This window comes from Limanda limanda, chromosome 14 (assembly GCF_963576545.1).
Source record: "Limanda limanda chromosome 14, fLimLim1.1, whole genome shotgun sequence".
NCBI lineage: Eukaryota > Metazoa > Chordata > Actinopteri > Pleuronectiformes > Pleuronectidae > Limanda > Limanda limanda.
Genome location: NC_083649.1, coordinates 12486929 through 12505163, shown reverse-complemented (window position 1 = coordinate 12505163; position 18235 = coordinate 12486929). Strand labels below are relative to the sequence as shown.

The following is an 18235-nucleotide window of genomic DNA, read 5'->3' as shown; positions in this document are numbered from 1 at the left end:
TTTTCCTTCTTCTACACTTCTCTCTTACTTACATTTTCTCTCTTCTCCCCCCCGCTCTACACATAACTTTCCTTCCTGTGTCAGACAGAGGCGAAAACACAATCATCAGGCAGAGGTGTGTTGGTGCACTGCATTGAAGGCTCTCTATTCCCTGGTGTTGATCTCTGCTTCCACTGGCTACCACTGCTTGACTCTGTTTACTAGTACAAGCATACAGTACATGCACACTTACACACATATGATCCCTACTGGCTTTCTTATTGAAATTCGTATTTGTGTGTATCTTATCAGGGATTTGATTTGTTGATGCTGCTTAGAAAATCTTGCACAGCCTCTGGCTACACAACCTCAAAATACACAGAACACGTTTGTACGATTCTCAGTATTTGGTATGAAATGTTTGACAATAATTTTATGACAAGGTCTGTTTACACTATAAACAAAAGCAGTTCAGGAGATTAATGCTCCAGCAAAGGAAACACACACTGCAAATGTGAATTTGGTCTCTAGGGGACTTTCTGATTTATTAGTTCCAGATTAGAGCATTGTAACTTTCCCATTTTTGTGTGGGTACTCGCTAAACTGCAGCTGTGCCTCGGCTTTAGCCCTAAAGAGGCACGTTTGTAAGGGAGGTTTTTTGTCTGTTCAGGTGTGAGGAGTTTGAAAGCCTGCTGCAGTTTCTTTGTTTAAATATTCCCATTTGTTTCCTCGCTTGGATATGGGTGACTATTTCAATCATACAGGAAATGTATAAATGCTTGAGGATGAACCTAGGTTTTGTCTACTACACATTGACAGAAAAAGTGGCATTTAGATGCAGACACGTTAATGGTTTGGCTTTAAATTGTAAGTACACAGGCTGTAGCTTTTATAGGAAAGGTTTGCCTTTAGAACAATATCGTTTGATTGACAGCTAGTACCATCCAATGGGTGTAGGTTGCAGGTGTAGGTGGGCTTGCAGTGTCCTCGAGCTCTCAATCAGCACAACACCAGGGTTCCCATGGTACCTGGAAACCATGGAAAACATGGAATTTATTTTTTCATATTCCAGGTTTGGAAAAGTCATGGAAACTGAGCAAAAGTGCAACACTAACATGGAAATTGAAACAGTTGTCCTGGAAAATTTTATTGGATGATGTGTAAAATAAATGAAACTATTGAGCACATAATTAAGATGAGTTTATAAAAACCCTTTACATGTGAACAGCTTTACTGTAGATAGAAATGGATGATCCCATGTTGTAGAGCATGCTCTTAGCATCCTATCTGGTATATTGGATGTTGGAATTTGATGCAGGCCACCTAGTGATATGGACTTTAAAAGTAGAGTTTCGGATTGTTAGACTTCGGGAATAATAGCCGAGAAACGTTACTCGCGATCTCAATAGAAGGGTCAAATACATGCATTTCCCTGCCAACACGGGAGCCTTGACATCTACAGTGAAACTTCTTAAGCAAGTTTATCCTCAAATGTAATTAGCTGTGTTTTAACTGTGTGGTAAACCTGGGTTTATCAACCTTAGTTAGTAAGCAGTGCAATCTTGCTAGCTAGCAGCTTACACTAGAATTGTTGAGGTCATTTTTACCTTGCTTTTAAAATACTACAACTATGTTTGATCCTCATATGTATTTCACTCATTGACTTTTCCTAAAACCGTGTTATTCACCACATTTAGGGGAGTTTGTTTTGAATTTGGATTCATTAATGATGGTTAGCAAGCACATGCAGTGCAATCTTGCTAGCCAACATTCAGCTTGCTAACTAACTAGCTAGTGTTGGCTAGCTTGCATTGCTTGCTAACTACCAATACATTTTCACATTAGGCTGTGACATTACTTCTATACTAGTTGACATGACCAGTCTAGTCTTGATCAATTTTGTAACATTCATCCTTATATCTACTTTTAGCTATTTTGTGATTTTTCGTTTTTTTCTTTAAAAAAGTGATACAAAAATGAGATAGGAGAGGAGTGGAAGAGAAAACATATATCAATCCCAGTGTTCAATTGTTATTAATCTACAGCTTGTTGCATTATTTCATGCATTGATATTATCAATAAGACATAATCTCTAAGTATTTACAATGTAGACTTGACTGGCACGTCTTTTAAATCAAGTAGCCTAACGCCGGGTTTACACCGGACGCTGAAGCGACGCGTAAGCGCTAATCCCTAGCACGCTGGCGCTTGGCTGGTCACACCGGACACTCTTAACTCCGCGGCGGTCATCCTGCAATTCCTCTCCGTAATCACACATACAGCTGATATTTGTCATTAACTGCAACAGCGTCCCAGCATTTGTCCTTTTTAATGTTGTCTTTATACAACACGTGCCGAGGATCATACAGCTCACTGTACTTCTCCACTTCAATTATTAATTTAATGTCATCCATCTTCAAGAACTTCTCAGCTGTTTGCTCCGTTCAATGTTGGGTGTCGAGGGTAAATTACGTATTCTCCACTCAAGCCGATGTGGAGAGTACGTAGACACCCCCCCCCCCTCTCTCTCTCTTTTTATCTTTATGCTTGTGTGGCTGTAGTGGGGGCAGAGGGGGACATTTAATAATGTGATTGGTAAAATTGGTAAAATTACAACTCCAGGACAACAGAAGGGGAATACAAACTATGGGATGCGTATTTGATCATTTATATTTATATAAAATATGTCATCAATATCGTTTAAAATCATTTTTCAGTGTGTTTCCTGCAGCGATACGTTCGCGTCAAGCAAAAAATAGACTCAACGCCGAAACGATCGCTGCACGCCGCGATCGTTGCCTTGGCGCAGCGCTTCAGCCTCCGGTGGGGCCGGCACTCAGGATTAACATGGGAGTGGATAGGAGCCAGCTGTTATTTAAGGCTTGGCGCTGCGCTTATGCGTTGCTTCAGCGTCCGGTGTAAACCCGGCGTTAGTAGTCAGGTGTCCAAGGGGGTTGTGTGTGTGAGGGGAGGGGGGCGCGGAAAGCTTCAGGGGCCTATAGATCATCACTTAATATGGTACCTGGAAAATCAGGAGGTAGCATGGAATTTTTTTTCAAGGCAAGCGTGGGAACCCTGATCACCCATCTTAAAATATTCTATATACAGGCTTCTATATAGAGTCAGTAAGACTGGGATAATAAATGCTGAGGATTTCCAAAAGGAAATAAGTCGTCTCTCCTCTCTGCAGTGATTTAGCCATGCATCTATCCGTGTGTGTCTTTGAACATGCGTGTCCACGTGAGCAGTAGGCCATGAAGTCCACCTGTTAGAAGTAGCTGTTTGTTTGATCCCACAGAAGCTTATGAGAAGCTGTTCCCTTCACACACACACACACACACACACACAGACACACTCTGGCATCCTCTTAATGTTTTGACAGCTGGCCCTGATAGAGGAACTATTTAAAGGCCTGCAGTGGATATATCTGCGTGTCTCGCTGCTGTCATGAACACTGATAAGTGGTATGCCTGCCTGTCTGTCTGGTTTGAGCGTGTCAATTTGATAGGCAGTGTTTAGCATCATCCAAGCGGCTTCTCTCAGAGAACACCAACACTGGACGTGATTTACGTGGTGCTGAGACGTTCCACACACTCAAAACAATGAGCTAATCTTTTAAAAAGCTTTGATTTTCAAAATGCTGCAGCAAACTCAGCGATTTTCAGGTTTTTACAAACTCACGTTTATAATGTGTTTATTGTTTGAAAAAGGAGTAATCTTTATTTCTGAAATCGCTTCCCACAAGTAGCAGAGGTCACAGTGTTACGCATATCATAAGTCGATCAAGTCTGTTAGATTGGGCCTCTGTGGCTCAGGAGGTAAGAGGGTCGTACATCAACCAGAAGGTGTTGGTGGTTCGATCCCTAGCTCCTGCATTCTGTGAAATAATGAACCCCAAATTCCCCCTGATGCCTTTGCAGTCAGTCTGTGAGTGATATGTGATAGAGAAGGTGTTGCACATAGATGGACTGTGTGAATGGGTGAAACTGTAGTAATATAAATAATATTTCTTTAATTCAAGGTCTATATATTTGTCTGTTTGTGCTTTCTTTTTCATTATATTTAAATTACACTAAAGTTTATGGTCAAACTTTAAAATATCAAGTCTTATTACATTTCTCTATCATAGGGGTTCGATAAAAATATCTTATGTAACATTGCCAATGTTTTTACTCACACTTTTCAGCTAATATGTCGATATAAGACATTTTATACTCAAACCATGCCCAGCTCTCACCCTATAAACATCATCCTAGTGAGTCCTATCCACCGATGTATATAGACCTTCTAAAGCTTTTCCCTTTTTTATTTGTGTGCTTGTGGGAATGTGACATTATTTAACCGTCTCTCCTGTTGAGTTATGGATGTCGACAAGCTTAGTTCTAGTGAATTAATTCCTTCATCTTTTCATCCTACAGGACCTTCACACCATCTACTTACACCTCTACCATATGGACGTCCTCTCGAACCTCAGGGAACACCAGCTAAGGTAAAGTCTTTATTTTTCTGCTATTGAAAGATGAGTCAATCACACAATCAGCTTACCAGATTGACTTTAGAATAGCCTATAGGCCAACTTTCTGCGTGAATAGTAATTATATAAGGCACACCCTACCCTAACAGGTTTTAAGAGCGATTGGAATTTTTTCAAGTGCCTTTTGCTCGAGGTTCATTTTTCCACGTTTTGTCTTTTGTTCACAGGACATTCCCGCTCAGGTGGTTGTTACGCATTCACACAATACATGTTTAAAATGTTCTGTTTGAAGGGCAGGCATGTGAGGAATGTGGTTTTTGCTTGTTTGGTTCAGTTAAGCAGATCGTTATCAGCCCTCCTGACAAATAATTCCACGATGGCAGGTTGTATAACAATGATGGTTTTAGATATTGATGGCAGTTTCTCATAATAAGAATGAAAGTCATAGTGAACCTTTGCCCGGTGGCCAAAATTGAGTTCTCGTGGGGGCATTTGACTTGTGTTTGCAAAACGTGGGCTCACTTGACCAAAATTCAAACACACTGCAAAAGTCAGGCCCAGCTCAGACCAAAGAAAGTGAAACGCTGGTTGGGCTGCAGCCAGAAAATATTTAGTGGGTCACCTTAACACTCGGAGCTGACAGACAGTAATGATGGTGTCTAAAATGAAAGAGCTGTTCTCAGAAGTCTGGGATGGATGTGTGATGGATTGTCAGAGCTAGAGAGATGTATTGGGGATGTTGGGTTTTTTTTGGGAGGGGAAAAGGTTAACATCTTTATCTTTCTCTCTCAGGTCGATGTGCACCTCAGGGAGATATGAGAGACATGATGCTAACCACGTCCTGTTCTAGTAAGTACAAGTCCTCGCAATGTGCAGGAAGTGCTCTGTTTTCTGCTGCACTTCATCTCTCTCTTTATTAAAATAACTTTTTCTTAGAGTTGTTTTATCAAACAGATGTTTTTTGTATTTTAATTCAAAGTATTTACCCATGTTTGTGTCCATAATGTCCTGACTCAGTTATTGGTAGCTGTATGTGACTTTTAATCTTTTATTTTGACCCTCTGACATCCATCATAAAGTTTAGAATTAAGATATAGAAAGAGGTTAAAAGGTTCTCGGTTTGAATATTCATTTTGCTTGGGTCTGCGTTTGTTTTTTCTGGGTAATCCACAGTCCCGCCACATGCAGATTGGGGTTAGTTCAAGTATGTAAATTGAACTATCGCCGTATGTCAGCTGGCACCCTCAAAGGATAAGCATCACAGATAATGAATGGATAGAAATGTTCTAAGTAGAAATGTGGATTAAGGCTGATGTTAAATCATCCACATTATGGGCTGTTTCTCAGATAAATGTTTGAACAACCCATTAGAACCTCATGTCTTGTGCTGTAGGTGTTTTTTTTGTGCATTTGATCCATTTTTCTGGAGCATATTATAGCTGTCGGGTTGAGGACACTGATGTAAAACTGACGCTAATGTTGACAGACCCACTGATAGCCTGCCTGCCTTATGTTCTGCCTGTCTGTCAGAGGGTGTGAATAAATGGATACTGAGGTGAATGAGGCAGAAAGACGCCGGTTTATCATAATATAGGATGGGAATTTAAAGGAACACTAGGGAAGGGGGAGTAAAGGATGAAAAGAGGGATGACAGAGGAATAATATAGGCACAGAAGGAAAGGCCGTAGAGATTGTTTAAAAGTGAGGACAATAGATGTTGGGATGATGAGAAGACAAGGTGGGGAAATGAGGGGAAGTAAGGAGCAACATAAGAAGAGGGTGCAGAGAAGGAGACAAACGAGGCGAGGAAAGAATGGAAGGAGGAAAGGATAGCAATGTTGAGAGGGAGGTGAGACGTGGTGAGAAAATGAAGTGAGGGGAGTTTTGAAAGAAGGTAGGAGAGGGATGAAGGCAGCTGAAATGTGGAGGAAGTGTGAGATATGTCCTGTTGATGTATTATAGTCCTCGCTAGAATCACATTAGAAAATCAGTGGTTTCATTTACCATCCAATAAACGCACACACACACACACAGACATACATGCACATGCAGGCACGCACACACACTTCCTCTCTTGCCAGTCTTTAGTACCTTAACCCAGAACAAAGCACCTGCCATGTACAATTAATCAGTATCTCACACATACACACACTAACATTATCAACCCCCTCTCTACTCTGGCTATTGCCTGCTTTGCCTGCCCTGTTGCAACGCCCCTACCAATTTGCAAAGTTTGTGCCTATAAAAAGCTCTGCCCTTATAGTTAAATGCATTAAGAAAATATTGCTCCACATATAGGACATGGAAAATCCACTGTTGCTATCAAGAAGAGGGTGTTGCTCATCTCACTGCATGTTCCCAGGCTTTGTATCCATGTGTCTGATTGACCTCTTTGATTGTTTCCTGACTCTTTACTGATTCATGCACCAGGCTTATTGTGTGCATAATTCGACTGGTGCTGGGTATAAATAGATACAATACATGAGATAACGTGACCAATCATATATCTTATTTTCAGATGTAAGAATTTCATGTTGCATCATGACAGACCAGGTTAAGTGACTCCCTCAGTTCCGTTTATTCCAGCCCTGTTAGCATGGCTGCATGCTAATGGGTTCTATGCACCTTACATTATATCATGGCTCTATAGTGCTTGGCATGGAACATGTTTCTGCTAATGCAAAATGCATCACTTGGGATTCAAAGGTTGAATGTGCACTATATTTTCTTTCAAATATTTAGAGATCCCACTCTTCATTTCTTTTCATATAACTTCTGCATTTTTCAAAGACTTGAGATACTTCTCATACTAGAATCCATCATCATCACAAAACATATAGATTCGTGATGAAGAGAATAGCCCCAAGTCGGCTCCAAGAATCTGCAGCAAAAACATAAAACATAGAGCAGGATATACAGTGGGTAAGGAACAGAGCACCAGTTAAAAGCCTGAGTAAGCAGAGCTATGCTGAGACTTGAAATGAGGAAGGGAGGAGGGCCGGGGTCTCAATAAATGATTTGTTTTAACTTCAGGGGACTTTTAAACTTTCCATAAAGCACTGCATGAGCCCGACTCTGAGAGCAGCCCGGAGTGATCGTTAATAAATGGCCCGAGATCCAGACTACGCTACAAATTAGGAACATATGCAACGGTTTTGTCTGCAAGTTACATTTTCTGGTGCGAGTGCAAGTTTGTTCCTTAGGCTGTTTCGGTGCTTTGGTGTTTGGCACTGTGTTCACTATTATGGTTTAAACAGGTATCACTTCTTCACTGGATCATCGTCATCATGAAAGTTGGTGGCATAGAAGAGCCAACGAGAGTTCCCGACTCTGACACAAGTGATGATGAGAGTGCAGGAAGATGAGAAGAAGAGAAAACACTACTTTTAACCACACTGTCTTTCACAGTACGAGTGCACGAGGTCCATCAAAGCAGCCTAATGATCAACTGGCACTCACATGTAAAAGTTGAACTTACACAATCTCAGAAAGTTGTCACATGTGAGCCTAGTATGATCACAGTCTATAGCCCGCGCAAAGGTGGTGTCAAATAACCTCAACCTACCGTTCATGATAGACGTTGCCACTTACGTTTCCGGGAAAAAATGTGAGATTGTCTATCGGAGTGTCATTAGTCCCTTTAACACAGCTTGTTTGAGGCAGGAATGTTGCCCCACTATATAAAATGTATTGACAGGGTAGTGGAGGGCATTTTTTGTTGCACCATTATACCAGCAGCAGGTGAAGTCCCAGACCCGGATCATAGCTGGAACTGTGAGACACACGCAGATGCTGTTGTGTTACACTTCACGTCTCAGAGTCTGCACACTGGGTTGGCAATACGCCAGCTTGTTTGATTCAGTGCAAACAAGCAAAGGAAGCCTAATGAAATGTAGATTTAAACTAACATGGCATTTTGGAAAACTAAAAAAAACGCACACACCAAATAATTAACAATCATGATATATAACACGAGTGCAAGGATGGGGATATTGAAAGTTAACATTGTCTGTGTTTCTGACACATTAGGTGTTGTAAAGCACAGACTGCAGTGTTACTCTGTTAGTGTTTCACACCACTGTTCTGTTCTGTCTCTCCTCAGCCCAGACAGCATCGCTACCTGTTGGTACATCCTGCTCTCTGGATCAGTCTTCGTCAAGGAGCACATGTACCTGGCAAGGTGCTGGTAAGTAATCGCACGCCTGTCTGTGTGTTGATATGTAACAAGAAAACAGTCATAAAGGGGAAAGGTATCAAAACACAGACCTGATAGCCGAGTTCTTTGGGTGCATACCATAAACCATACCAGGGCAGATATGCTCTGAGCAGTAAGGACCCGCTTTTACAAGTTGTATATATTTCATAGACTGTATATAAAGATAGAAAATGCTTTCCAGAAATGATGCCCAAATATCCCAGAGTCATTTGGTGTAATCTTTAGCCAAAGACGTAATTCGGAACCATTGTCTGCAAAGGGTTAATCAGTGTCACATAAAATGACAAAAATCATCTTATAAGTATATTTGACATGTATTTTGACTTTTGACTTTGGTCCATGTCCTATCCACTAACATGGAGGGGGTTGGCCTTATGACCTATGCTGCAGCCAGCCAATGAATGGGGTTAAGATGATTTTGGCTTCACTTTTTGGGAGCCATCCTGTTGTCAGAATAGTCAGAAAGAAAAGAAAAGTCATCTTGCCAATGTTGATTCAAATAATTAACTGTTATTGATTGATGAGGGAGGAGCTTTATTTTTCCAGAGGTTCATCCAGAGCATGTTGTGAGCTAGTAAGCCAGTATCATAAGGAAATATCAGCCCCCACTCCTCCACAAACCCACAAGAATGCAAACAAAAACAAGACTCAGAAAATACCTTAAATAGCGATGTTGCACCTGTTTAAACACTGGAATTGGTTGTAAGCAGGAAAAGCTGTGGCAGAAATCGGTCGGTGTTCAGCACCAATGTTTATCTTTCCTCTGGTGTTGTATCGACCTGAAACTGAAGCATTGCAGGGATGGAAGAGGGGGCAGGCACATATAAATGCCTTTGGCGCTTTTATATGTCTAAATCAAAAAAAATAAAAGATGAGCCCCTGGCCAAGAGTTTCATCTGCTGGAGAGTGTTTGTAAGGAATTGAGACTGATGACTCAAACTCCACAATACCTTGCCAGGGTTCCTGCTGGTCATGGTGTTTCTGTTGAAGGAAGCAGCTCTTTGCTTTCAACGTTCCCTTGAGATTGTCAATGAACGTCATTGCACATTCTGGAGCACTTTACAGGAACATGACACCAAACATGAACACTAATCATGAAACTGAGAAATTAGTTTAGGTCTGTAAACTTTGGCATGTCAAGGACCATAATTCTGAGAATAAGGTACAGAACATTTATTAATATGGAAAATGCTTCTATTTTAGGGACACAACCAATTCCTTATCATTTGAGTAAATAGCCTTCAAAAAGTGAAAATGTTCATAGCAGTTTTCCAAAGCCCAGAGTGATGACTTTAAATGTCTTGTGTTTGAACACTTCCCAGCGTCACTGTTGAATAATTAGTTTCAATGGACACTGGTGCTCTAAGTGTCCTTATTTGAAAGGCTGGACACCTCCCTTCTCTCTGCTGGTTAAGTTTGATAAGAAACGTCAGCTGATTGGACAAAACTGGGAAGATTTAAATAATGCAACAGTTGGTTCAGTTGCTTTTACTGATTACAGATCATTTACAGGCCACAGGTTTAGGGAATGAAGAGAGAGAAATAGCTGGTGTTAAGTCAGTTGTCAGTTTATCACCAACAAAACAAAGCACCAACTGACCGACTGGATCGTAGTTGGCCAAGTATCAATAACCTCCGGGCAGTTCGGTGTGGGTGTGTGTGTGGGTGTGTGTCATTCCAGTGTAGGTCAGTAGATAACAGAGTGGGGTGGGGGAGGGTCAGTGCCCTGCAAAGGACTGGAGGGTGTGTGTGTGTCTGCACATGAGTACTAGTAACAGCAGGGGGGCTTCGAAAGGGTCACAGAGGGAGCTAATAGGGGAATGTTGTGCATACGTGTGTGTGTGTGTGTGTGTATACGTGCGTGTGTGTGTGTGTGTTGGGAATGCGGAACCCCTGGCAGAACAGTGGCTGGCCATGTGTTCCTGAGCAGCCTGCCCGCCTGGAGCCCAGAAGCACATCCAGGCAGGAAATGAGCAGGCTACACACACACAAACACACACAGACACACACATGCACACACCTCCCTGGAGCCAGCGGACAGACAGAACAGAGCAGAGCGGGAGGGAACACACACACTCACACTCCTCCCTCACTTAAAGACAAACTAAAAGACTGGCAGTCACTTACTTCTGCTTTCTGAAGACACTTCTAACTTGTTCATTCTCTTCTGGAGTGTACATCAAACACGTGGATCTAAGCCTGGATTAACTGGAATATTATATGTTCTCCTCTCCTATTTGTGGATAATATGCCGGATATCATTTCACCTAAAACGATTCCAAAGAAGTGGACCCCCAACATTCCGGTTCCTGGTCAGTGATCTGAAGCTTTTTCTCAAGTTTGTCACACTCCTTCCCATCCTGTAGCTGTGGGATTGCAGCCGCTATCACTGTGACTTCAGTTGAGATTTTTCAAAACTCCCTCTCTCTCTCTCTGTCTCTCCCACTCTTTTTTTTTTTTTCCTCCTGCGCTTACTTCAACCCAGCATGCTCCATTTCCTGCCCGCCATCGTTTTTAACCAACTCGATAACCAGGAATTCCCCATGGCACTGTGGCAGCATAGCTTAACACTGCTCGGCCCCGCAGCTCCGAAAACACACACCCGGCTGTCTGTCTTCATCTGCTCTGATAATCTCAAAGAGAAGCAGACTGACTTTGTGTTAAACTCTTTCACTTATGGTCTCGGTCAAAATGTTTGCACTGGCGAGGTTTGATTAAAGTCAGTAATGATTCAATGTTCAGTGAAGGGTGAGAGAAACCGGATGAGAAGGAGGACATTATGGGAATCAAAGCTTGATTTGGATGCAAACACAATATCCACAGCACATGTTATATATTTACATGCTATTGTTTCATCTGGAGGAATTGTTATCGTCTTATTGTTTAACGGTGTATTTGTTTGAATGCTTAACTTCCTTGAAGCTCCACATTCAAGTCAAACATTGACAACTGTGTTGTTCACTTATCTGATTCCTCAGGTTGTCTGGCTGAGCTACAAGAAAGTAAAGAATATTTATGAATGAACGATCAGTGAAGTTGGTTATCAATCTCAAAGCTGTGAGGAGACTTAAACTCACTGTATTAGAGTTAAGCTGTGGGTGTTTCTCTGTTTTGCTCTGATATTTCCTAGTTTTAAATTACCCCTGTTACCCAATCCCCACCCCCACTTTCGTAATGTGCCGTAATGTTTTTGAACGACCCACTGCCATTAGTATTGGAGTCTGTCTGGCTGTTTTTGATGAGCTTATGTGCGCTGGTGGTCTTGTCTACTCCTGACTGTTGGCCAGCTCTCCAGTCTTCCTAAATGTGAGTCACAGTGGTCAGTGTTTGCCAACCAAACACTAAAACCAAGAGGAAGCGCAGCAGAGTGAGCTGAGAATAGTGTCCGGTTGTGGTCTGCAGTTCTCTTTTCCTTCTTATTGGTCATCATTCCCATGGATACGTGTGGAAAATAGGCACGGCTACTCTGTGGGTTCGATTTCTGACCGAAACTCTCCCTTCACAAATAACACTAGCCGGGATCGTCTATATATTGTTGTCGGTTTGAAGGTGAAACTCTTACTGTCGCACGAACAAGTCTTTTGATTGTTGCAGATCAAAGAACAAATTGGATAATTCATTTGTGGCTTATTTTCCTTTTTAAAGCAGCATAAAAAAATTGAAAACGTTTACCTTGTGATCACGATGATGTAACGTAAAGTAACTACTGCTTTGAGTTGTGAAGTTCTGTCAATCGCCTTTCACCAGAACCTGAAGCACCACATTCCCAGAGTTTTGCATCGCTTGAACACTTGACTTGAATTCCTCCTCAGCTGTTGAACCAAAGGTTTGTTGATCATTTCCAGTAGTGGCAAATATATAACAGCATAGCACCACACAAAAGTTACACTGACATTTTCTATTCATATTTTGGGATTATAATTATATTTTCCTTCTCACACCTCACCAGGTCTTTGGTTTGATTCCAATTAAATTAAAACTAAAATATATTGTAACATGTTGTATATACTGCAATGCTATAACATGCAAACCTGGGCATAAACAACCCTTATTGCCCTGAAAATTATAAGCCAAGTTTAATATTTGCAGTATTATTATTACTATTTGGTTACGTCACTGGGTTTTCCAGGCTTATGCCACCTCAGGGTGTGTGTGTGGCCTGAGTTTCTGCGCCCCGGCTGTCACGGTTTATTGCTCAGGGCGGTGCAGCTGTCACTGGACCAAGGCTGAACCTGTTCTCGTCTCTGCCAACAACTTGTTTCTGCAGGAAAAGAGAGCAGAGAAATCCTCACCTGCTGAAATCCAGTGCAGGCTTAGCTTCAATGCTGGGAGAAGGGCCACCCATTCCAAGGAAAGACATTATACTCGGGGGTTAGAGCAGCTGATGACTCATTAATCAATGGTAAAAGGATGTGTTTGTCCCCCGAGGTATCACTTTTTCTGCGATTTGAAATAATAAGATAGCTTGAAAATGATGTGAGGATGCCAACATGGTACAGTAGTCTTGAAATACAAATGCTGAATTATTTTAATCATAACAACGCTTGGCCATTTCAATCAGCAGAAACTTCAGTTGACAGTTTAACAAACTTATATTGCAATTGAAAGATGGTTGGGCTCTGTGTAGAATAGGTGATTAGTCATTGATGGGGATGATTGATGGGACGGAGAGAATGCTGAAGATCTGAATGAGATGCTAAGCGAACTCTCTTGGACTCAACCATGGCTCTGGATATGAAGACGGCAGGTGAATGGGGTGGAGGAGTGTCGCAGGGAATAGCTGAAATGACGACTGACTGTAAGAGCGAGGCGAACAGATGACGTGATTGGCTCGTTATGGTGAAATCGAATTGGATTACTCGGGACGCCCACACAGTCAGCTGATTGATAAAATCAGGAACAGGCTGAGGGAGAATTGTGAATAGATGAGTCATAACGAGAGGCTTCCTGTCTCAACTTGTGCTGAGAATCATGCAAACCTACAGCCTGGTTTTGAATTGATATTGTTGTACGATGTTTTAGGGCATTCCATCAATAATGTCTTGATCAATACAATATTCTCACGTCTGAACATTCATATAGTGGAATATCAGAACTGAATGAACACCAGATCAATAGAGTTTTTTCTGTATTTCTCCAGGATATAAGAGGTTTTTGTTTTTTGATGTTCACTTAAAGTAGAACTTATTTTATTTCATGCAGACATATAAACTAACCCCTGCCAGTCGAAGTCCGGGAAATTTCAACTACAACAGGGACATGTCCGGAACTCTACTTGCATTATAAGCAGGGAATTTTTGTGCAGGAATAAATAAGCTTGTTGTATAAACTCTCTCCGCTCAAGCCATGATTTATGCTTAATGCGTTGGTCAGCGTGTTTGTTTAATGAGATCCTGAAACTCTAAACCCCCTTTTTCTTTGCCAGTCTGAAGGTTTAGCCATCGAGTGGTTTTAGAGGTTTGTCTTAGTACCTCTGTGGGACACAGATTCCAACCTGAACCCTCAAACAGCCTTTTTTAAGCTGTGAGGACTGGCTCCTAAAGTCTAACACTCAGACTGGTCCTTAGAAAGGTAGACGTAAACACATACACACGGACTCACATACAGGCGGAGACAAGCTTGGCAGGCTTTGTGCTGCGCTGACAGGGACCATGCTTCTCGCCTCAGTGGAGTGTGGAGAGATCTGTCAGAGTCGGGCTGACCTCCAGGCTAAGGGCTCTGAGAGATCTCGAGAACTGGAGCCCAGCAGACTGCATTCCTACCCGGAACCCCTTAAAAACTACGCCTGGTGTTGCTGCTCTGCCGGGAGCTGGAGTATAGATAGTGTATATACATTTTGTTCGATGTATTCAGTCTCTCAGGTTGGTTTTCTGATCAAAGCTCATACTATTTGATGATAATTGTTAATTAGACCAATCGACCCCAACATAAAAATAGGTAACGGGTCATTTCCCAAATGACAAGACAATCAAATGTCACCCGAACCCTGTGGTGTAACAATGTGGGGAATTCTAACTGTTGGACCTGCTGCTTGGGCTCATGTGCTCGCTCGTATCTTCCTCACTGAAGTGTCTCTGACAGATGACGGTAAACCTCTTCGCGTCTCTAGGAATGTTTTCTGCAGCTGACACTAGCCTCTGACCTCAATGTAGGGAGGCAGGAATTTTTCTTAAGAGTTAAAGGGCAATAAAATATCCCACGATTAAAAAGCAATCACCTTGTATCAAAGGTATAATTATTGTGTTTAAACCCATTCACCTCATTTAAGTACTTGAGGTTGGAATGCTTTTTGTGCCTCTGTCAGCGCTATACAACGAAATAAGAAAAATCAATTCAAAAGGCTTAATATCTTTTACGGTCCCTGGTTTCACCTAAACATAGCACTTTATGAAAAGGGGAAACCAATAATATGTTTTACATTCACTGAATAATTTAGTTTACTGTAAAATACCTGCTGTAATCCTCTAAGCTTTAACAGTGTTGCTAAGAAGCAGTAATGCTCTATGGACAAGGACGGGTGCTCAAAAGTGAACCTCTGCCCGCTCGTTCAGGAAGTCTTGGGACAATATGTCCGAGTTGGTGTGGCAGTTATCCGGGCCCAAACTGTGTCTTTCGTTTTCCTTACACTGTTCAACGAGACTTCACAAGTGAAACGTTTCTCTCACAAAACACACACAGGGACAGGTGACATTTTAGCTGATTTTCTGTTATCATTTTGGATTGCCCTCCACACTTAACTGTGGGCAACCAAAACCTTCTTAAAGGTGATTGATCAAACTATAGTTGAAACGCAAACATGAAGAAATCCGGACCAAAAATCATGCCCCTCACCTACAGATTCTTCACGTTCACCTGCAGAATCCGTTTATAGAGTTAGAGTGTTTCTGGATATCTCACTTCTTTTCAACGAAATCAATGTGAGGCACCACACGATTTATTTCACAAGCTTTCTTTTGTCTGAAGAGAAACTGCTTATGTCCATCGTGTTTTTTATAACACATTATGAAGACACACTTCCATCCGAGCCCTAGAAACAAGAAGCTGACATTGTCAGAACAGTGTCTGCACTGGTGTGAATGTGTGATTAAGGATGTGATGAGATGAAAGGTTGCTACTGCTTCTTTATTTTGGCTCAGAGAGAGGAAAGGCCATCAGTAAGACGAGAGAAAGAGAGTAAAGGATGAAAGGGAATGGAATATGATATGAGGAGAGAGGGCAAGACAACCGAAAAGCAGCAAATAAAATGTAAAAGGCGAGCAAGGTTAAGTGGACAGGACATGGCAAAGGAAGAAAAAGAACAACAGAAAGGAGAATTACAAGTAGTCAATGAAAAATGCAAAAAAGTGTAGGGTAAGGCGACAACAAAAATAGATTGAATGGAATGATGGGATGGAATTGGAAGAGAAAAATAAACAAAAGGCAAAAACAACCATATAGGGAAGGAGGCACCGTGTGAGAGTCATCGGAGAGGAGATGTGAAAGTGAGAGTTTGCTCCCCCCCTCGTTCAGCACGCTTCCATAATTAAAACCAGCCGCTCCTCCAGTCCTTAAACAATGCTGAGTCGCCACTTTTAGCAACGCCAAAGGGAGACGTGTCCACAGAGCAGTCTGTTCTTGGGATCACCACACAAGCACACACACACACACACACACACACACACACACACACACACACACACACACACACACACACACACACACACACACACACACACACACACACACACACACACACACACACACACACACACACACACACACACACACACACACACACACACACACACACACTGATAAAGTTGTTCACACGGGGTATCTCTCACACTCTGACACTTAGTTCATGGGAGACAGACATATATAATTACCATATGCATAAGCACAGACACTCAAAGTGGGAGAAAATATTCAGAGGTGTCTGGAAATTCAAATACATTTAAAACACCATGTGTTTAAGATGTTTTAAATGTGTGTAGATGTGCATTTAGTTACGTAGCTGTACTGTCTGGTGAGACCCTTATGCATCACACTAACAATGATCAGTTACTTATACGATAATCGATTAGATGTTTAAGTCTTTTTTTAAACAAAACTTCTGATATATCAGAAATGTCTGCTATTACATTTGGTTAATTTCGGATTTTGAAAATTGAAGACATCACCTTGTGCCTCTTATATTTGAATTTTTTTACTTCATTTAGCAATAAATTAAAAGTAAGTTGATCAAAAATGTGTAAAGGTCAAATGCTTACTATTTAGGAAAGGAAATCACGCGCATTTAAACTAATCAACATATCATCAACAATCTGTTTAGAATTTAGCCAAATGGCTTTTCCTCTGTACGCTACATATTAGTGAGGCTGTATAGAGAAGATTGGCTGACGTCATGTAGAATCCCCATGTGACGAGAAAAGAGCAGACTGAGCCGCGTGGTCTCACCACCGCATCAGCTGCTCTCCTCCCGCTCATCAGAGACGAACGACAGCCAGCAGACAGCAGCTGAACCTGTGAGGCCTGCAAACTGAAGCTGTATTCAGACGTGAACTCCAGAAAGAGTCTGGACATTTTCACATATGAAGAACGCAGCAGGAGATGGTCTGAGTCAGACATGTTCAAACAACATGGACGTTTCCAGAACATTCAGAGGAGGGCTGACACCTGGGTAGGATACAGAAGACAGGACGTGTTGTATAGATTTCACTGCAGAAAGCAACTGGTTTTGTTCACAGCACTTTAACACCGACGTCGGCCCTTATCACCAAAAGCTCTCAAAAGTGAACATCTTCGTCTGCTTCTCCTACGTGTATGACACCTCTTCTTCATCCTAAGACATTTGTATTCTTCAAGTTTTGCGTCCATAGTGTGTTAGAAACATCTTCAACATTTACAGTTTGCTTGCTGTGAAATTTCCAGAAACGTTCCTGTATTCTCAAATTAGCTTACTCTGACATTATCTTGACATTTTGCTTGAAATGTCATGGATGTTTAAATTCTCACATACAGCCCTTCTAAAAAATGTCAGGATTCTGGAAGCAGTCGAAAACAATGCTCTTAATATCTGCAGTATTTATCACATGCTGACCAACTATCCTCGGGCTGGTCGGACCATATCGTCTTTTTCAAGTCACTGAAGAGTCCAGTCTGTCCTAAATAAATAATATTCAAAGGACCTGTTGTAACCCTTTTTTCTTATAAATGCAACAAAGACTGAAGAAAGACACCCATTTGGTGGAAGAGATAACTTAAATATAACACCTTTAACTCAAAGGAGTTAACATTAACTCATGGCCATCACAGTTGGTTGAGTAGTGATACTTGTTTCTGGTCTCTGTGGACTGTATAGAGTCATGTTGAGGTGTCAACCACAAAGCCTTATTGATCCACAGTCTTTCGGTGGTTAGACCTTCACCACAAACTACTGGACCAGCTGCACAGCTCTAATACCTACAGACGCTGTTCTATGCCGGAGCTCAGTCTTTGGTTTCTGTTGCATACATCCTCTCTTCTCTTGCCAATACACCTAATGTCTCTCACTCAGCCTCACAGGACTTTACAGATATAAAGTATTA

General features: G+C 41.7%; 1 protein-coding gene across 1 annotated transcript in view; it reads left to right on the top strand.

The window, feature by feature from the left end:
* rapgef6 (Rap guanine nucleotide exchange factor (GEF) 6) overlaps positions 1-18235 on the top strand; it is a gene marked incomplete in the record, with an annotated part of 127389 nt that overhangs the window by 26728 nt on the left and 82426 nt on the right. Inside the window, 3 exon segments of the mRNA XM_061085217.1 lie at positions 4398-4468; positions 5246-5302; positions 8556-8639. Coding sequence (XP_060941200.1) covers positions 4398-4468; positions 5246-5302; positions 8556-8639 — 212 coding nt within the window.